Source organism: Mastigoproctus giganteus, chromosome 5 (assembly GCF_048544385.1).
Source record: "Mastigoproctus giganteus isolate SK-2022 chromosome 5, ASM4854438v1, whole genome shotgun sequence".
Taxonomy (NCBI): Eukaryota; Metazoa; Arthropoda; class Arachnida; order Uropygi; family Thelyphonidae; genus Mastigoproctus; species Mastigoproctus giganteus.
This window is the reverse complement of record NC_143579.1, coordinates 36149382-36172006: the sequence shown is the minus strand read 5'-3', so window position 1 is coordinate 36172006 and position 22625 is coordinate 36149382. Positions and strand designations below refer to the sequence as shown.

Here is a 22625-nt window from a genome sequence, read left to right as displayed (position 1 = left end):
AAAAGGACCTGGGGGTAATTGTGCAGGCAGATATGAAGTTCTCTGAGCAGTGCAGACAGGCTGCAAGAGTAGCTCATGGTGTCTTGTCAATGATATACATGAATTTTTCTAGAAGAGATAAGGTGGTGATTATTCCCTTGTATAAGACAATGGTCAGGTCAGGCCACACCTTGAGTACTCTATACAGTTCTGGAGGCCTCATTTCAAGAAGGATGTAGAGCTGTTGGAACAAGTACAGAGAAGGGCAACGAGATTAGTGAATGGAACAAAGGGTTGCTCTTACGAAGAAAGGCTTAAATTTTTGCAAATTACAGTGTCTGGAGACTAGTCACCTGCGAGGTGATCTGATAGAGGTGTATAAAGCCTTGAATGGTTTGAGCATGCTCAATGCTGATGGGATTCTTCCTCTTGCTCAGAATAATCACCTGAGAGGGCATAAATTCAAATTGAGGAAAGAGATGTAGGATAGATGTGCGGAAATTTGACTTTAGCCAGCGCGCAGTTGGTTGGTGGAACAGACTTCCATCCCTTGTTGTGGAAGTTGATAGTTTAAATAAATTTAAGGCTCAGCTGGACAGGTATTTCAAACGAACGGAGGGGTGAAATGGAAGTTTTTTTTTTTTTTTTTGCTGATGCTGCTTAAGGTTTCTTTCTTGCATCATATGCCTCTACTAATGATAATGCTAATGCTAAAAAGCCTTGGTTAAAATAACATTAGGAAAAGGGTTCAGTGCAACACAAACTGCATAACATCACATATCTACCAACTGTGTATATAATCCCCCACCTTAAGGCCATAATTTGCCCTTTATACAACATAAATACACAGCTTTTTAGGATGCTTTATTTTCCCATTTGCCTTACTTATCAGTAGAATTAGAGAAGACTCATTTCCTTATCCCTCCCCCTTCCTTTGCCAAACTGATCATAGCAGACGTTAAGAGTAAACAGAAGGTTCTGAAGATACAGGCATATTGAAGTCTGATCTTTCTATGGAACTACATAACTGCTCATACATATTTTGTGATCTTGTTTTGGGATAAGGGGGATGTCTTTGTGTGTGTGCGATGCAAGGAGTGTATCGATATCAGGCAACAACTTGGCGTTCTTGTGGGCCTATATGAGAGCTTGAAGGACAGGGTGGATGCCCTCGAAGAAACTAAACTGAGGGGCCCATCAAGCTCTCAGCTGCCCACATCAACGCCAGAGCTTGCACTTGGGCCTCGCGTGACACAGAGACAACCCCTAAGGCAGAATGCGCTGGTCCCGAAGGAACTAGTAGTTGTTGGTGACTCTATTGTCAGGGAAACGGGGAACATGCTTTGTAAAAAAGACAGGTGGAACAGGACCAGGATATGTCTGCCAGGAGCAAAGGTTGATGATGTTGTAGAGCGAATATCATCTTTTAAGGGCACAAAAGGTGATATAGTTGTACACGTTGGCACTAATAATATTAAGAGTAGGAGACCGGCAGAATTACTTAACAAGTACAGGTCACTGTCGAACAAAAGCCGAGAATTAGGGTTGAATTTGAAAGTGTCTGCAATTCTGCCCAGACACGATTGGAGCGAGTATATGATGAGAGCCTTGTCGATCAATTCGGCCCTGGAAAGATTGTGCAAGGCTCAAGGGGTAGAATTTTTTTCAGCCTGGACTGTACTTGTTAACAGGAGAGATTGCTTCTACAGGGATGGGATACACTTAAATAGAAAGGGTGCAAGAATATTTGCTGATGCTATCGAGGCAGTGTTAGATGGGTCGGAAAACTGCTAGCTTGGGGGGAGACAAAGACCAATAGATTGACAGTAGCCACTGGCAGAGGTGAAAGAGATTCTTGCACTGCTTCTATTAGAATGAGCAGAAGCCTGAAAAACAAGATGCATGGTATTTCAGAGACTGCTGGGAGCCATTGCAGTACAAGTAAACACATGGGTTGTGTTAGGGTAGCTAAGAATAGAAACAGGTGCAGGTATACTTGCGTGTACACCAATGCTAGGAGTTTAGTAAATAAATTTGATGAATTTGAGGTATTGCTCAAAACATCGAAGGCAGATATTGTTGGGATATCAGAGACGTGGTGTCACACAGATATAAGGGATGCAGAACTGCAATTTGGGGAGTACAACGTCTACAGAAAGGATAGACAGGATAGGAAGGGGGGAGGGGTTATGTTATTAGTTAAGAAACACATAAAAACCAAGGAAGCGAAGCCAGTCGACATCGCTGGAAAGTGCAGTGTGAAGTCAGTTTGGTGTGACATAAACATTGGGAGATCAAAATTGAGAGTAGGAGTGTGCTATAGGCCTAATGACTCTGATGAGTATAATAAGGAACTGTACAGGGAAATAGAGTGGGCCAGTAAATCAGAGTGTCTTATAATGGGAGATTTTAATTTCCCAGATATTGACTGGAATTTGGGGGCTGGTTACTCACACACTAGCAGGACTTTTGTGGATTTATTGGATGATTGTTTTCTACATCAGCATGTTCGGGAGGCAACTAGAGGGAGTAATACTCTTGATTTCATTATCAGCAGTGATTCTTCATGCATTAAGAATCTGCAGATAAATGAACCACTAGGTGGCAGTGATCACAGTGTGCTGAAGTGGGATTTACTCAAAGAGGTAACTACCATTAGGGGTAAAGGGAAGGGTTATTGCTTCCGTAAAGGCGACTACGATGGACTGAGACAGTATTTAAATTCTACACAGTGGGACCAACTGATGATGTTACCAACAGCAAATTCAAAATGGGAAGAATTCAAAGAACTTATCTTGGAAGCTACTAGGCTTTACATACCAACTAAGAAATATTGTTCAAGGTTTAGGCCAAAATGGATGTCAGATCAACTAATGAGGCATATGGCAGAGAAGAAAAATGCATGGGATACATACAAATTAACACATGACACAGAAGCCTATGATAGATACAAGTTGATATGCAACCAAGTTAGAAAGGAGGTTAGGCAGGCGAAGGCCGATTACGAGAAATCCTTGGCAAGGGATGCAAAGAAAAACAGCAAAGAGTTCTTTACTTATGTAAACTCTAGAAGGAAGGGGATGAATCAGATTGGTCCACTTGATATTGATGGGTCAAGTGTTGATGATCCTGCTCAGGTAGCTAACAAACTAAATGAATATTTTGCATCGACATTCACACATGAGGAGTTATTCAGCGAGGGGAATGCCAGACGTGTATTCAACTCTAGCAGTAAGCTACAGAATCTTGAAATAACTGGGAGTAAAGTGGAGGAGAAACTGTTGAAGATAAACACAAGAAAGGCACCCGGGGTGGATGGGATCTATCCAGTTATATTAAAGGAGGCAGCAAAGGAAGTAAGCAAACCCTTAGCCATAATTATGAGAGCTTCCTTGGACTCAGGGGAGGTACCCATAGACTGGAAATGTGCAAATGTGACCCCAATTCACAAGGGAGGATCAAAGGCTGACACAAGTAATTATAGACCTGTGAGCTTAACTTCTGTTCCAGGAAAATTAATGGCGGCACTGGTTAAAGAAGCACTGCAGGATCATTTAGACAAGACTTCAGTTACAGCTCAGACACAGCATGGTTTTGTTAAGGGGAAGTCTTGCCTGACCAACTTGATTGGATACTATGATGCAGTCACAAAAGAACTGGATGCAGGGAATAACTTTGATATTATATACTTGGATCTTAGAAAGGCTTTTGATACTGTTGCACATGGAAGACTGCTTCACAAATTGGAGCAGTGTGACATTGGAGGCAAATTGCTGCTATGGATAAAGGGGTGGTTGAGGGGGAGAAGACAGAGAGTGGTAATCAATGGACACTGCTCATCGTGGACTGATGTTATTAGTGGAGTCCCTCAGGGCTCAGTGTTGGGTCCATTATTGTTTTCTGTATTTATAAATGATATTGATGATGGTATATCGGGCTTAATGTCCAAGTTTGCAGACGATACAAAGGTTGGCAGGGTTGTCAAGGACACTACTGACACTATGCTGCTGCTACAGGATCTGGAAAGGTTGAGCAGATGGGCTGAGAGGTGGCAAATGAAGTTTAACATTGATAAATGTAAAGTACTACACATGGGAAACAGCAACCCCAGAGCAACGTATCAACTCTGTGGTACTACACTGACAGTGGTAGAGAATGAAAGGGACTTGGGGGTGGTTGTGCAGGCAGATATGAAGTTCTCAGGACAGTGCAGACGGGCTGCAAGAGTAGCTCATGGAGTATTGTCAATGATATATAGGAATTTTTCTAGCAGGGATAAGGAGGTGATTATTCCCTTGTATAAGGCGATGGTCAGGCCACACCTAGAGTACTGTATACAGGTCTGGAGACCTCATTTCAAGAAGGATGTAGAGCTACTGGAACGTGTACAGAGAAGGGCAACAAGATTAGTGAATGGAACATAGGGGTGCTCTTACGAAGAAAGGCTTAAGTTTTGCAAATTACAGTGTCTGGAGACTAGGCACCAGCGAGGTGATCTGATAGAGGTGTATAAAGCCTTGAATGGTTTAAGCATGCTCAATGCTGATGGGATTCTTCCTCTAGCCCAGAAAAATCACCTGAGAGGGCATAAATTCAAATTGAGGAAAGACAGATGTAGGATAGACGTGCGGAAATTTGCCTTTAGCCAGCGGGTGGTTGGTTGGTGGAACAGACTTCCATCCCTTGTGGTGGAGGTTGATAGCCTAAATAAGTTTAAGGCTCAGCTGGACAGGTATTTTGAACGAACAGAGGGGTGAAGTGGAAGTGGGTTTTTTTTTTTTTTTTTTTGGCTGATGCTGCATAAGCTTGCTTTCTTGCATCAAATGCCTCTACTAATGCTAATGCTAATAACAATAAATACACATAAATTTCTTTAAGTTTGGGTACTTCTGATATATTCATGAATTCAACACACAATTTCTGTTATTTGTATTGTTCAATAGCTACTAAGTCAAAGGCAGACAATTAAAGAGAAAAACAACTCACTGAAATGGCAATTTTTTTCTGAGACACTCAAGTTAGGGGGAAAAATTGCTACCCCCCACCTCTTAAGATGTTTTAACCAACAATATTATGTTATCTCACATATAAACCTCTGCTATGAATATGATGAGGTTGGACAGGTACCTCAAAGCAGTAACGGCCAACTTTATCCTGGAATGTGGCACAACTAATTGAAACATAAATGAGTTACATGCAACCTAAGTACAGCTTGGGTGGAAGCCACCCAAAAGAAATCAAATTTGGACATGAAAAAGAAATTGCCAACTAAATGCAAGAGATCTTGAGTACTAAGCAATTTAAAACTAAACTAAACTAAAAAAATCACATACAAAAAGCTTAACATTAGGCTCTGAAAAGGAATCAATCAACTCCCCATCCCCCTAATCTGTGTTTGCCATCACCTTATATTGTTTTTGCTAACTGGGTAAAGGAATTTTATATTAAACAGTTTAAATAATAAAAAAAAATTTAAGTATTTCATGTTTTTAAAATATTTTTAATTAAAATATTACAACATGGGTTTCAATATGATTGGAAACTATGGCTCCCATCACATTAAAACCCAGGTTGTAATTTTTGATAATAAAAGTGGAAGTTAACTGTATTTGTTTTATCTTTATTTCTGATTTTTCATATCAGTGTATAATTTTTTGCAAATTTTTCTGCATTGGGAGGCATACGAGTTGACCAACTCTGCCTTAAAATAACTCTTTAGTGACTCATTTCTCCAGCACTAGTTGTACCTGCACATGTCAGTTTTCACTTTCACTGCAAACAACCAATACATTTGTTTTTGCTAGGGACTAATTGGACTTTTTGCTCTACCTATACCTGGTGAGCCTCTTTGGTAATCTAAAACATAGCATATACCTTGAAAAAACAGAATTGAAATAAATAAACCAACTGAGATACTGATACTAAAATCACTATTCAATAAAATAAAATTTATTTTAATTTAAAATAATATAAAATAAAAAAATACCTGAAAGGATTACTGAAGTATGGGGGCAGCAAACCATGGCTTTATATAAGCCTAAAATGTAAAAGTTCCAAATGCTCCCCAATAAAAATCCTATTTTCTATTGGAGGTTGGAACATTTTTCAGTTTAGACTTGTGTAAAAACTGGATTACATCCCTCTCCGAATTCTTCAGAAATGCCCTCAAATATTTTTATTTTAATTTCTTATAACATGGTTTGCATAATTTATATTTTTTTTTTTCAAATTACTCTGTGCACAGGCATGGATTTGAAAAGGAACACAACATACAATGTCAACAAGTGGATCTCTATCCACACTACACGCATCTTCCAAGGGTAGGCCCCCAAAACATTTCGTAAGAGGCCCCAACCAATCCTTCATACACTTGTGCATAAACTGCGCCTGCCTATAGAGCTGGTTCTCATCTAAGGTTACCGCAAATTCATGAAAAATTTCATACGAATGTTTTTACTTTACAATTCGAAATCAGTCATCTCATCATATTAAACGTGTGTTGCGTTCAATATTCGTTAATTCAATTAATTGGTTCTAATTCAATTAGAACCAACTCCCCCATAATGAAAAAATATTTTTAACGCATCTCAAAATTGTAAAATATAATTATTGTTTACATACTCTACAAATATTTCCAAAAGAAAATAGCACTACCCACTTGGATACCGATTTTATTAAGAACTTCACAGAGGCGCTGCTCCAAATCATCCAATTCATTGTTTACTACAAATTAATAACATAAAAAACAATGCGATTTCGATTCCACTTGTAAAAGTATTTTCTATACGAATAATAATTATACACATATACTGTTCGTTACACGTGCGCACACCGCTGTACAACCTCCAACAGTTAGATGAGTTTTCTTACAAGTTCCGTTCTTGATCCATTTTTATAGAACTAAAGAAAATTGAAATGGTATACAGTCGTTTTCCGTAGCCTCACTTAACGTCTATTGTAAACTGCAGTAAACCAATTCTGGAAACTTCTTCGCAGTTCCACAAACCAAATTTCCCGGTACTTTTAGTTTTGAAGACTGCTGGACGACATTAGCATTGTAGAGGTATATGATGCAAGCAAGCAACCTTTGACAGCATCAGCCAAAAAAAAAACAATAATAATAATAACTTCCCGTTTTACCCATCCACTACTTCTGCATAACGAATTATAAAACGAGGTCTTTTCATTTATTGAAACTGTAATTGGTTTAATATTATTTTGTAACATTTAATCAATTATTATTAGCCATATGGTGCAAGGAAGCCTGAGACGTATACTGCCCAGGCCAAAAAAAAAAAAAAAAAATTCTGAATTACACCGAGAGAGAGAGAGACAGAAGTATTTTTTTTTTTTTTTTTTTATATGAGAACCCCAAACACGAAAGGTATCAAAACCTATAGTACTTAGTACCGTGCATGGGTTGAAGGAGAAGTATGGGGAGAGGGGGATGCCGGAAACTTTGCTCTAGAGACTAAACATGGGTTTCACCACTTCAAGCCTCCAATAAGCAAAGTGGTGGTATTTCACCGGTTGATGAAAATCATCTAATCACTAGGAAGGAGAAGAATGATAATATCCAGCTGAGGATCCTGGGTGTGCCAAGCCCATACTCACCGGATGTGAGCCCCTGGGAGTAAAGAGCATTATCCTCTGTGAGTATGTACTGGGTTAAAAACAGCATGTTCAGTAGTGACCAGTGTTGAATCCATGGGGGGGGGGGGGTTTACCGGGGAGTGAGTTTCACCCCCAGTGGAATAAAATTCTTCGCCTGGTGAAAAAAATAGTAATTTTTATTTCATAAAACACGAATTCAATAAATTTATGTCAAATAAACATAACACGAAAAATCAAATCAACTAATTTGGTACTTGTTAGGTGGTACACGGCGAAAATAAATCACTAAAATTTAAAAGACGAAATTTTCAAAATAATTAAATGGGCAATATTTCTGGTTGCACAGATTGTAACTAAACGCCGCTAATTCAATAATATTTATTTATATTTATTATTTATTTATTATTTTTTTTTTTTTCACAGCAAGGATCTACCTGTGGCTAATTCTTCCTTTGTATACCACAAACAAGACGGTTTGGTCGCAGCCTATAAAGAATACATTTTATGTCCTTTTTATTATATATACATCAGGGGCGGCTCGTTGAAACTTCAGCTTCCACAGCTTTTTAAATCTAAATATACAGTCAACCGAGTTATATGAAATTTTGTGAAGAACAATACTGTACAATGTAATGAACATTTTTATTAACAGGTCCCACATATAGTATCCTTATCCTCTATTTCAAATAATAATTTCAATAATAAACGAATAAAAACAAGAGATCATTTTTCAACTTTGAAGTTAAACCATAGGTGGAACTGCGCACAACACAGTTCACATTTAGGCCTCAGTGGTTGAATCAATGCTTAGTTGGCAGGTTCTCAGTACGCAATTTTAGAGGACACAAAATAATTCAAAGAAAATGCGGAGCGAGCAGTTCCGATTTGAACAGTGCACAAAATTTGAACGAAAAAGTTATTAATCTATTTTCAACAAATAAAAAGCGAAGAATGGGTTTTATTTTTAAATAAAATTTCGAGATTACCCAAGTCTCTTAATGGTAAGGGTCCGGTTAATGTTTTATAGTGTTTTTAACCTGATTATTATGATTATTATTGTTGCTCTTATATTATTTCTTCCTGATTGTAGGATTCACTCCGTGACGGGTACTGCTACCTAGTTTGTTTGTTTATTAGTTATTTGGTTTTTAGGAGCATTAGCAACTAAGGCCATATTGTTCCGGGAATACGTGGTGGTCATTCCCTGACCTTTCCGCATCCTCCGTATATGGTGGTGACGAGCTCGAACCCCGGTCTAATCAAGAAGCGTGTGCTACGCACTGCTGCTCCTTCCCACCTGGCTATGGAGGCGCCGCTGCTACCTAGTACACAGGGTGGTTGTAATGTCTGGTGTTACTGTTGGTCGAGGAACTGTCTGACTGTCCTATAGGTGTTCAGGATTGCTACTTTCTGGAGATCCTTGTAGGTGTTCTCTCGGAGACCTATTGCTGCTAGGCTGATATGTAGGGTCTTTGGCACCATACCGGAGGTTGACACGATGATCCGGATGGTCGTTACTTCTTACATATGCCACATCTCCTTGACCTCATGTCTCGGGTTCTTGTACTTCCTAAATTTCCTCATGGGTTTTCTGGACATTGTTAGTGTTGGGCACCGCTCTGTCAATCATGTAGGTAGCCTTTTCCATCTTGTCCACAAGGGTTATGTCCAGTCTGTTGTGCGGTATGGTCTTATCCGTTATTATGGCGAGATCCCAGTACAGCTTGTGGGTTGGGGCCTCTAGTACTGCCTGGGGTTCGTACTTGTATTATGGAACATTTTCTTTGCTCAACTGGCATTTCCTCGCTAGCTTCTGATGCATTTCCTGGCCACGTAGTCTTATTTACGAGTGTACTCAGTCTGGGTGATCACCTTGCATCCATCTCTCATGTGTTGGATCGTTGTTGAGGTCATCTGGCCTGGTCGACATGTGTCATCTGACATTCCGGTCTACTTTGCAATGTATTTTCTATAGTTTCTGGTGTTGATTACCTAGTCTTGGATGGCCAGCATGAATCCTTCAGACTCGGGAAATAACGTCCCCTTGTGAGCCATGCATTGGAAGCAATGTTATTATTATTTTTTTTTTATGTGAACCCCAAACACGAGAGGTATTAGAACCTATAGTACTTAGTACCGTGCTTGGGTTTGAGGTTAAGAAGACGAAAGAAGATATTTGTTGACATTGGACTTGAACTTCTGTAGATTGTAATTTTCAGGAAATACGTATGAAGGAAGGTTGTTCCAGAAAACGGCAGTTGAATGAATAAATGAGGAAGATGAAAAGTTGGTTCTGTGGGTTTGAAGTTGGACAGTAAATGGATGTTGGCTGGTGGCGGCACGTGTTCGGACTGTTTTGAAAGAGAGAGCAGGAATTATAGAAGCCAATTCAGAAGAACAGTGCCCATGGAAGTATCTGTAGAAGAGGCATGCAGCAGAAACAGTGCGTCTATCAGAAAGCGAGTGGAGAGACTCTGTTAGAGATGAATCATTAATTAACCTAACTGCCCTCTTCTGAATGGAATCAAGAAGCTGGAGAGAGGTTTTGGGGGCACCACCCCAGATATGGGAACAATATTCCATGGCAGGGCGAATTTGCGATTTATACAGAGTGAGCAGCTGTTTGGAAGAAAAGTAACGCCGAGAGCGAAAGAGAAAACCAAGTTTTTTAGATACAGAGGAAGCAATATTTGTAATGTGCTTGTGCCAAGAGAGATTAGAAGTCAGGGTAATCCCCAAAAGAGATATATCATTTTGCCTAGAAATCGGAGTGTCACTAAAGATAAGCATAGGAGTAGAAGAATCCTTTTTGCGAGATATAAGACAAGACTGAGTTTTAGTAGGGTTGAAATCAACTAAGTTGTCTTTGCCCGACTGGAGAATTAACTTAAGATTGGCATTTAAGGAATTGGCAGCAGATTTTCGAGAACTTGAAGCTGATTGAGCAGGACCAGGTTTCTCAAAATGGAAAGTTGAATGCAATGTGCTATCATCGGCAAAACTATGGATAGGATTTCCAGTCAATGGAAGAAGGTCATTGATATACAAGAGGAAAAGAGTGGAGGGAAACAACTGAACCTTGGGGGACACCGGCATTAGTGGAGAAGTAAGAAGACAGAGAGCCATCTACCATCACCCTCAGTGAGCGATCAGAGAGAAAACTGGATAACCAATTACTAAAAACAGTTGGCAAACTATAAGATGGAAGCTTGTTTAGAAGACCTTTATGCCAAACACGATCAAAAGCCTTTGAAATGTCAAGAGCAACTACTTGTGTTTCACCGAACCTTTCCATTGAATTAGTCCATAAATGGGTAACATAAGCCAGAATATCTCCAGTGGATCGACACTGAGGGAATCCATACTGGCGATCGTTGATCAGACGCAAGGTTTCTAGGTAGTTTAAGAGTTGGCGGTTAATTGATTTCTCCATTACTTTAGAAAGAGTAGAAGTAATTGCAATGGGCCGATAATTGGATGGGAGGGATTTGTCACCCTTTTTAGGAACTGGCTGGATATGAGCAAATTTCCAAGCAGAAGGAAAAACACCTTTGCAATAAGAAAGTGTAAAAAGGCGGCAAAGAATAGGAGTAAGTTCAGGAGCACAGGTGTTGAGAACAAGTGGAGAAATACCATCAGGACCTGGAGCTTTCTTAGCATCAAGATTCATCAAAATCCTTCTGATATCCTTTTGACGGAAGACCACACGAGGCATTGAATGGAGCGTGTTGGGAATGGTGGGAGGTGTTTTACCAAGATCATTAATACATGAGCTGGAAGAAAAATGGGATGCTAGCAGGTCAGCTTTATCCTTGGCTGAAGTGGCAACAGAACCATCTGGTTTGGACAGAGGTGGGAGCAAAGATGGGCAAAAGTTGCGGCCAATAGCTTTGGCAAGAGACCAGAATGCTCGGCTACCATTAGGGCAAGAAGCAAGTTTTCTACTCTTAGCCTGTTCAAACTCTAGTTTGGACTGGTTAATAACTGCTTTACAACTGTGAGCTTTGGTGTAGGCAGAAAATGAAACCGAAGAATTAGAAACAAGCCAATTACGATATGCAACATTCTTCTCTTGGACAGCCTTAGCACATTTATTGGAAAACCAAGGTTTAGATAAAGGACGAGATTTTAAAGTGGAGTGTGGGATAAAGGATTCCATTCCTGCAAGAATAATTTCACTGACACGATCTGAGCAAATGTTGACATCAGAAGTTTTGAAACAGTAATCCGACCAAGGAAAAGAAGAAAAGAAGTCTCGCAGGTCATCCCATTTTGCATTCTTGTAATGCCAAACAACACGAGGTTGGGAATAGCCATGAGATAAAGGTTCCATTGGAGAAGAGACAATCACCAAGTTGTGATCTGAAGTGCCTAAAGGACCTCTCACTTCGAACGTGTACTTAAAAGGGTTGTTTGTGAGAAAAAGATCTAGCGTATTGGCTGTATGATTAGGATTGTCCGGTATTCTTGTAGGTAAATGAACAATCTGTGCTAGGTCATTAGTAATTGCAAAAGCCTCAGCATCTCGACCTGCTGGGTCGGTGTGACTAGAAAACGGAAGCCAGCTGGAGTTGTGAACGTTAAAATCACCAAGGAAAATTACTTCACTGTTAGGAAAGTTGGACTGGAAAAAGTCAAGTTGCAAAGAGAGGAAGTCAAAGAGCTCCAAGTGATTAGTGGAGTTGGGAGAACGGTAGAGACAACAGATGAATTTGACACAATGAGGTAGAGAGATTTTAAGCCAGAGAAAATTAAAGAGAGGAGATTCCAAATTGCCAAGTCTCTGACAGGGAACATCAGAACGGACATATTCACAAGTACCACCTTTGAGGCGAAAGGAATCATACAGCGAATAATTTGGGCATCTGAGATGAGCAGTAGATGAATCAACCGATAACTGAGATTCTGTCAGAAGAAGTACATGGGGTTTGGCAGTCTGCAAGTGGAAATGGACATCGTTGAGATTAGAATTGAGACCACGTATATTTGTGAAATGAATTAGGAAGTCCTTGGGAGGTTTAGATCTTTTCGCAGATAAGCTTGCTCTATTAGTTTGACAATTCATGGTGCATTCAATAGTAAGAAAAACTAGGTGGGCATGCTGTATGAAGTAATGAAATTTTTGGATATGGCGTACATGTGGTAATAATATACCCAGATCCTTGAAATAACGTGGCCTCGACAATCCTCCCTGCATACATACTACTCGGACTCCCTCCAGTCACTATCTGGCAGAGTAGAGGCAGCACGATTATACACTAGCTGATCCGGAAGCTTCCTAGAGAGTTACCAATAGGTTCAGTCCGGTGTACTAACTAGCGGCCGGCCTGCGAACACCGTTTTAGAGCTGTACCCTCGAAATGTAAGGAATATTGGATCTCGCTACGACGTTCATCATAACCTCAAAAGTCATCAATCATACTGCATGATGGAAGAGATAGGGAAAGGTTGACCGGAACTTAGCTCTAGAGACAAAACATGGGCTCCACCATTTCAAGCCTCCAATAAGCAAAGTGGTGGTATTTCACCGGTTCATGAGAGTCATCTACCACCTAGTACTGCCTGGTAATATAGAGGGGCAACATTCCTCCTTGTGGTGTAGATGCCACACCTGCTTACGTTGGTTCACACCTGGGTGGTCACCCACCATATACTTGTGCATGGAGGTTATACCCAGGATTACTAACAGTCCCACCATCGTGAAGGTGCAAGCAGAGGATTTGGCTGTCACAGACCGTCCGGACATCGCCGAAATTGGGTCCACTTGGCTTGAGTGTCACCCGAATATCAGTTCCATCAGCGTTTTAGACTCCCAGATAGCAAGTACAGCTTGTCTGACATATCTGAGAGAATGTCTGTGACAACCTCAAGGACCAAATGGATGTCATCTTGACGGAGGTCATTGTAGTGTCTGCCATGGAGAGTCTTCTTTGCCATCCTTCTAACTTCGTTTCTTTTGCCATCGGGGCGAGAGAGGGCTCCTCGTTCTTTCAGGTCATATCCATACTTGAGTGGGGTATATCACTTATCTATCTTCCTTATGGTGGAGTGGTGCTGCGTTGTTCTCGAACTAATCCTTCAGGTTAAATATCGCTGTTATTTGTTGCTCTATCAGGTCTCTTCCTCCCACTTTCCGAGCTATTCTCAATCACTCCACACCTGACTTCGGATGGTGTTGGCGGCTCTTAGTCATCATTGTCCTTGTCTTCCGCATGATATTCCCTAGCTCGGTGTTAGTCCAATCGATAACCATAAGGAGTACGTAAGTACTGGACTGCGTAGGTGTTTATGGCTTTACCTGTGTGCCCTCTGTTCAATTTTGCTTTCAGCAGGCTTAGAGTCTCTGATGATATTTTCGGGCAGGCACTTCTTAATTTCTTTTTGCTCTAACTGCTGAGCCTGCATCATCGCTAAGTATTTGTGGGTCTTTCTTCTGTCATAGCTTCGATCTCTTTACCAATCAGCAGCTCGTAGACCAAATTCCATCCTGATGTCCTTGCTGAATTCTTTGTTGATCCGGAGTAGTTGCTGGAGTTGTTTCTCGGTTGCCGGATAGAGCTTGATGTCATCTGAGTACATCAGGTGGTCGAGAGTATACAGGTTCTTTCTGCCTTCTTGGAGGTCATATCCATACTTGCTGCCGTTAAACATGGAGGGTAACGGGTGGAGTACTAAACAGAACCACAGTAGGCTCAGAGCATCTCCCTGAAATATTTCTCTTCTGAAGAGGATTAGTCTGGATGTGATGTTCTCGACCATAATGGTGGTACTCCATTTCGTAAGAGTTTGTCACAATCAGATTGACCTTGTAGATTTTCAGCGCCTCTATTAGCCAGCTATGAGGTACGGAGTCGAAGGCCTTGCAGTAATCGATGTAGGCCGTGTATAGGTTACGGTGCTTCTTGTAGGCTTGCTCCATAACTATGCATATGCCACATCTTTTTGATCTCCTGTCTTAGGTCAGTGTACTTCCTGATTTTTCCCATGGGGTTTTCTGCAGGTTGCCAGTGTTGAGTACTGCTATATCAATCAGATAGGTAGCCTTTTCCTTCTTGTCCACAAGAGTTATGTCCGGTCTGTTGTGCGGGACTGTCCTATTTGTTATTATGGCGTGGTCCCAATAGAGCTTGTGGGTTGGGGTTTCTATTACTGCCTGGGGTTCGTACGTGTAATACGGTACACTTTCTTTGGTGAACTAGTATTTCCTTGCTAACTTCTGATGTATTATTCTGGCTACCTGGTCGTGTCTACGAGTGTATTAGTCTGGGTGATCACCTTGCACCCCATGGTGATGTGTTGGATCATTTCTGAGACAAGGTGTCATCGTCGACATGTGTCATCGGACACTGCGGGCTCCTTGGCGATATATTTTCTATAGTTTCTGGTGTTGATTACCTGTCTTAAATGGAGAGCATGAATCTTTCAGTCTCGGAGAAGAGCGTCCGCTCGTGAGCCATGCATTGGAAGCAATTTTATCTATGTGTTGATGGAGATCATGTAGTGTCTGCCACGGATTGTCTTCTCTGCCCATCTTTCTATCTTCGTTTGTGCTCCCTGGTTGGAGGGGGAAAGTCTTCGTTTACGCTGAGTGGGGTATACCGCTTGTCTATCTTTCTTATGGACTGTTCGAGGGTTGCTGTGTGTTTCTGGAAGTAATCCTTCAGGTTAGCAATCCCTGTTTTCTATTGCTCGCTGAGGTCTATCAGGCCCCTTCTTCCTTATGTCTGAGCAATTGTCATTCTCTCCACGGCTGACTTTGGGTAGTATTGGCCGCTATTGGTCATTATTGTCCTTGTGTTTCTCATGATATCTTCCAGCTTGGTGTTAGTCCAATCTATGACCCCGATGGAGTATGTTAGCACTGGGATTGCATAGATGTTTTTGGCTTTTACTGTGTTCCCTCCGTTCAGCTTCGCTTGCAACAGGCTTCTGAGTCTATGATGGTATTTTTCAGTCAGGCAGGCCTTAATTTCCTTGTACTGTAACTGCTGAGCCTGCATCATCCCCAAGTATTTGTAAGCCTCTTCCTCTGCCATTGCTTCCCTCTCATTACCAGTCTGCAGCTGGTAGTTTCGGTTGACTAATTTTCCCTGGTGCAATCCGTGGGTCTTGCATTTGTCGAGACCAAATTCCATCCTAATATCATTACTAAATTCTTCGGTGAACTGGAGTTGTTGCTTTTCGATTTCCGCGTAGAGCTTGATGTCATCCATGTACATAGGAGGGTGTACAGGTTCTTCCTACCTTCTTTGAGGTTATATCCGTACTTGCTATTTTTGAGCATGGTGGACAGCGAGTTAAGTGCTAGACAGAACCACAATGGGCTCAGGGCATCTCCTTGAAAGATACCTCTCCTGATGGGGGGTGGCCTAGTTGTGATGTTTTCGACCTTAATGGTGGTACTCCATTTCGCCATCGTTTCTCCTAGGAAGTTTGTCACTATGGGATTGACTTCGTAGATGCTCAACGCCTCTATTGGCCAGGTATGCGGCACGGAGTCGAAGGCATTGCGGTAATTGATATAGGCTGTGTACATTTTGCGGCGCGTCTTGTAGGCTTCTTCCATAACCACGGCATCAATGGTTAATTGTTCCTTGTATCCTTTCTACTGTTCGGCCCTTACGTTTTCGCTCTCCAAGTGGTCTGATATCTTCCTTGTTATGCAGATGGACAGGACCTTGTACATTGTTGGGAGACAGGTGGTTGGCCTATATTTCGCCGAGTTTCTTGTATCTTCGTCTTTAGTCTTCAGACATGTAATTCCTTGAGTGAGAAACTCCGGAATTGTCTCCGGGTGCCTTATTATTCTGTTGAACTGCCGTGCTAGTTGATTGTCTGTGTGCAAGTGAGCTTCCTGGGCCAGTAGTTATGGACGTTATCTATTCCTGGAGTTCGCCAGTTGTGAGAGTTCTTGATCGTCTATTTTACTTCTTCTTCTTCCCGAATCTCTCTCCTTCTCATTTCTTCTACATTCTTGGTTTTCTTTCTTTCTAGTTCTATCCAGATGTCTCGGCTATTATGTCTTATTTCCCTGCTCCATATGTTTTCCCAGAACTCCTAAATCGACTTCTTCTCGGGTGGTCCGTTTCCTTCTTTCCCGTCTTCTCCGAGATTCCTGTAGAAGCATCTTTGGTCCTAATCGAAGATCCGGTTGTTTATTTTTCTCTGGGAGCTCTCTTGTTATCGGCATAGTCTCTTGCTAAGTGCAAGGAGGTTTTGCTTCAATGTATCCAAGAAATCTGCTATTCTCTAAATTTTTTGTCTCATGTCTACAGTGGACGCTATTTCTCTTAAGGATGCTCTTCACTTTTCGAATTAATTTCTTACTGCTATTGCCCCGTTGGTACTGGGTCAATTGGCCTGGGTCAATCTTGACTATTAATTCTTCTACCTTCTGCTCAAGTCTTCTTTCCTAAGCTGGCGGTTCCTTTTGTTTTCAGTTCTTCTGCTGCTGGTCTCTCGTTTCTCGTTATTATTATTATTGCTATTATATTATTTCTCCCTGATTGGGGGTTCCACATCGTGACGAGTTTTGCTACCAAGTACCCAGGGTGGTTGTTGTTATGTCTAGTGCTACTGTTGGTCGAGGAACTCTCTGACTATCCTACAGGTGTTCAGGATTGCGACTTTCTGGAGTTCCTTGGAGTTCGCTGGGAGACCTATTGCTGCTAGACTATTATGCACCATGTCTTTGGCACCATACCTGTGGTTGACACGATGATCGTGATCGTCGTTACTTGTTGCAAAGGCCACATCTCTTTGATTTCCTGTCTTAGGTTCGTGTACTTCTTGAATTTTTTCCCATGGGTTTTCTGCAGGTTGCAAGTGTTGGGTACCGCTATGTCAATCAGATAGGCAGCCTTTTCCTTCTTGTCCACAAGGGTTATGTCCGATCTGTTGTGCGGGATTGTCCTAACCAATATTATGGCGCCGTCCAGTACAGCTTGTGGGTTGAGGTCTCTAGTACTGCTTGGGGTTCGTACTTGTAGTACGGCACACTTAGATTATTATTATTACCACCTGTGCCTACATGTCTTATAACCAAGGCAATTTAATGTAACTTTAAGAAGCAGCACTCCCACACATCAGAGTTACGAGCCGCCACTGATATCCATGTGTACTGTAATGTTGAAAAATTGCATGAAGATAAGCTTAGATGGCCCGAATGAGTAAGCGAAAAAATTAATAAATGAAGTAATTGATACACATGCCAAGAAGAAGGAGATTATTACAATACAGTGCTTGCATGTTTGACTGTAGTTTGTATAATTTTTTTTTTTGCAAATTTTAATCTGTGATTTTCATATTATTAAACTGTGATTATTGTCAGTAATGTGGTTTTTGTGAACTATTAGTATCGAGATGTTAAATAATAAATATTTCCTTTTGTTTCCTATTTTGTTTTCTCATATTCTCTTATTATAACATTCATAAATGTGCATAATCTGTATATATATATATATATATATATATATATATATATATATATATAGTTTGATTGTTTAAACTACTTCAAATTTCTGGTATTTTATTTTCTATAAAGGCATTAAGGTGTAAACGGAACAAGAGATTCAGTTAGAATGTGTAGTCTAACCTATTCCTGGGAGTCTGTAATGGTATTAAAGATATGATTAATACTTAATGAAGTTAAAGTTAAAATTATAATTATTTTAACAAACTTTAAATAGCAATTAATTAATCATCAAATCAATATCAACTAAACATTCCTTTACCTGGTCATCTATCCGCTATTTCATCGGGGGCTTTGAGCGGATCGATAGCCAGATTAAAGGAATGTCTCATAATAACCCGTTTCTGTTAACTCCTTATCAGTTTTGCCATTGTATTGAGATTATTTTTGCCATTGTATTGAGATTATTTTTGTCCTTATAAATTATTTAGTTAATTATATCTATCGATATTCAATTATTTAGTTAATTATATCTATCGATATTCAATTAACTAAATAATTTATAAGAGCAAAAATAATCTCAGTACAATGGCAAAACTGATAAGGAGTTAACAGAAACGGGTAATTATGTGACATTCCTTTAATCTGGCTATTGAACCGCTCAAAGCTCCCGATGAAGTAGCGGATAGATGACCAGGTAAAGGAATGTTTAGTTGATATTGATTTGATGATTAATTAATTGCTATTTAAAGTTTGTTAAAATAATTATAATTTTAACATTAACTTCATTAAGTATTAATCATATCTTTAATACCATTACAGACCCCCAGGAATAGGTTAGACCACACATTCTAACTGAATCTCCTGTTCCGTTTATACCTTAATACCTTTATAGAAAATAAATACCAGAAAATTGAAGTAGTTTAAACAATCAAACTATAATATATCAAGCACGTATAATGTCTAATTGCCACACGGCAATAGCATTAACGTTGCAAGTGATAAATTGAAATTAATCATTTAGACATTTATATTAATTATTTAAAAACACTATATCTATATATATATATATATATATATATATATACAATATTATGCATAATTATATTTATGCACATTAGGCATAATTATAAATATACAGATTTGTTTGTAACATATACATATGTTATAAATAAATAATAATAAAAAATATATTACATGTACCCCCGAAGCTTACATTCTCCCCCCCCCGTGCATGTACCCCCGCAGTTTATATTCTCCTCCCCGTGCAAACACTTCGGATTCAACACCGGTTGGTACCGACTACACTGGTCAACACGTAAAATGTAACGAAAACGAAAATACCCAAAACTGACTAATTTCATGTTGCTGAACACAAAACTCACATTAAAATTTGTCGATTGGCTCTTGTTTTCGAATTACAGTTGGGGACTCATATTAGCGAGTTACTCTACATTATCATCTACAGCTCTCTGCAAAACGCATGGAAACATACAGTTTCGTTACCTGATGTCGCCTTAAATGCATTTTCCAGTGTGTTGTAGTAATTAGCATTAGTAAAGGCACACGATGCAAGAAAAATCTTCAAATTTCACCCATCCACTCGTTCCTAATGTTTGACTAGCATTAGTAGAGGCATATGAGGCAAGAATGCAAGCTTATGCAGCATCAGCCAAAATAAAAAAAAATAAAAAAACACTTTCATTTCAGCCCTCCGTTCGTTCGAAATACCTGTCCAGCTGAGCCTTAAATTTATTTAGGCTATCAACTTCCACAACAAGGGATGGAAGTCTGTTCCACCAACCAGCTACCCACTGGCTAAAGGCAAATTTCCGCACATCTATCCAACATCTGTCTTTCCTTAATATGAATTTATGCCCTCTCAGGTGATTATTCTGAGCAAGAGGAAGAATGCCATCGCCATTGAGCATGCTCAAACCATTCAAGGCTTTATACACCTAGACTAGATTCAGTATTTAAGCTATCAACTTCTACAGAGAGAGATGGAAGTTTGTTCCAGCAATCAACCACACGGTGGCTAAAGGCAAACTTCCACACGTCTATCCTACAACTGTCTTTCCTCAATTCGAATTTATGCCCTCTCAGGCGATTATTCTAAGCAAGAGGAAGAGAATCTCTCTCTCTCGGGGTAATTCAGAATTTTTTTTTTTTTGTTTGGTGCAGCATAAGCCTCGGGCTTCCTTGCACCATATGGCTAATAATAATAATAATCCCATCAGTACTGAGCATGCTCAAACCATTCCAGGTTTTATACACCTCAGTCAGATAACCTCGCAGGTGCTTAGTCTCCAGACACTGTAATTTGCAAAACTGAAGCCTTTCTTCATAAGAGCAAACCTTTGTTCCATTCACTAATCTTGTCGCCCTTCTCTGCACTCGCTCTAGCAACTCTACATCCTTCCTAAAATGAGGCCTCCAGACCTGTATACAGTACTCAAGGTGTGGCCTGTCCATTGCCTTATGGAAGAGGATAATCACCTTCTTCCTGCTGGAAAAATTCCTGTATATCATTGACAAGACACCATGAGCTACTCTTGTAGACCGTCTGCACTGCTCAGAAAATTTCATATCTGTCTGCACGATTACCCCCAGGTCCTTTTCATTTTCTACCACTGTCAGTGTAGTACCACACAGTTGATACGTTACTCTGGGCTTACTGCTTCCGAAATGCAGTACTTTATATTTGTCCATGTTAAACTTCAGTTTCCACCTCTCAGCCCATCTGCTTAACTTTTCTAGATCCTGTTGCAGCTGTCATTATTGTCATACTGTCATTAGTGCCATTAACATTAATCCTCGAATACAGCTAAGTACTGAGTGATCTGTTTTCAGTTAACGGTTGTTCTCTGTGAGATTACACCTTTTTGCACAGTATTTGTGCTATATAAGATTAATATACCTCATAATTATGAGACTATTCCAGATGACTTCCGTTACGTATGTGAAGCAGTCACGTTAGCTTCAAGAAAGCATCCATTAACACGAGCCGTAAAAAATGCCTTCTTGTTGTACTTTTGGATGTAAAGTAGCAGACCAGGGCAATAACTGGGCTCCACACATTTGGTGCACTACCTGTTCATCAAAACTCAACTCGTGAGTGAATCGAAAGGGACATTTTATGCCTTTCGCAGTGTCCAAGATATGGAGGGAGATAACAAATCACATCGCGGACTGTTACTTCTATGTCGTGTCTCCTATTAGAAAAGGGATGACAGTGAAGAAAAAGTGGACAGTAACGTATAGGCTTGGCACACCCAGGGTCCTGAGCTGGATATAATCATTCTTCTCTTCCTTGGTGATTCCCTTCTACTTATGACTCTCTCCCTCCCTCCTCCCTCCCCTCTCTTTCTCACTCTCAGGATAACTCAGAATTGTTTATTTTTTTTTTGGCTTGTGCACAAAAGCCTCAGGCTTCCTTGCACCATGTGGCTAAAAATAATATAATAATACCATTGCAATTCATCCCGTACCTCACGGTGAAGTACTACTTATTCCTGAACCACACGACCGTTTTTCTGTACACTCTGTTCAAGATTAGGCCTAACAATGGCCTTATACAAAGGGATATTCACCTACTTATCACTAGCAAAGTTCTGTATATCATTGACAAAACTCCAGGAGTTATCTTGACAGCATGCGTGCACTGATCAGAGAACTCCATGCCTGAATCTACGATTACCCCCAGGTCTTTTTCTTTCTCCACTACAGAGTGTAGTACCACACTATATAGGTTACTCTAGAGTTACTGCTACCCATGTGCAGTACTTTGCATTTGTCAATGTTAAACTTCAACTGCCATATGTCATTCCGGCCGCCAAGCGATTATTAGTGTAACCAAGCGATCTGTATATTGTGTGTGTAGAGCAAATAGTTTTCTTTAGGTTTTAAATACAATTTTCTTTATTTATTTGTATTGCGAAACTTTTGCACTACAAAAAGTATGCAGAATTCCAGGAAGGAAATTCACCTTTCTGTTTCTTGTTAATCTTACTAACCAAACTAACTCAGCCGCTTGGTTACCCTTGTGGCACTGCTCCTGCCTCCCCGTGGCGGATCCGGTAACCTGGAAAGAAAAGCTATCTTTCCGGGGCTAAAAGGAGCAAAATGATCTCTCCTACAGGACATAGGGATCCTAATATAGCTATTCATGAGATAGAAGACTCTAACTCATGCAGTGATAAACGTCAAAAAACTGACATTGTACAAAGAAGGCATCGAATGCACCTTGTATTGCATTCGACTCAAGAATAGTCTCTAGGTAGTCTCTTGCCTTTTAAAATTCTGAAATACCTAGAAAATCTAATAGGATCTCCGAAAACAACAAAGCGTCTGAGATCGGTCGAATTGCTCGTTTCAGGTCTCAGACGAACGGCAATCACAACGGCTCCAAAAACTAACCTCCTTTGGGGGATTATTGATTACTATCTCCCCTCATGCTACTCTAAACACCTCCAGGGGTGTGATAGCTGAGTGGGATTGCATAAATCTCTCAGAAGAAGAGTTAAAAAATGAATTGCAAGACCAGGGAATTGTGCAGGTAAAGCGCATATACACAAAACGAGACAATGCTCTAATTCCAACTCGGAATATAATACTAACA

The 22625-nt window shown here is 40.3% G+C and overlaps 1 protein-coding gene across 1 annotated transcript in view; it reads right to left on the bottom strand.

The window, feature by feature from the left end:
• Positions 1–21686, bottom strand: part of LOC150085304 (ATP-dependent DNA/RNA helicase DHX36-like) — a 225358-nt gene extending 203672 nt beyond the window's left edge. The window contains exon 1 of the mRNA XM_090374521.1: positions 21602–21686. Coding sequence (XP_090230647.1) covers positions 21602–21686 — 85 coding nt within the window. The remainder of the gene's footprint in view (positions 1–21601) is intronic.
• Positions 21687–22625: the final 939 nt, after the last annotated feature.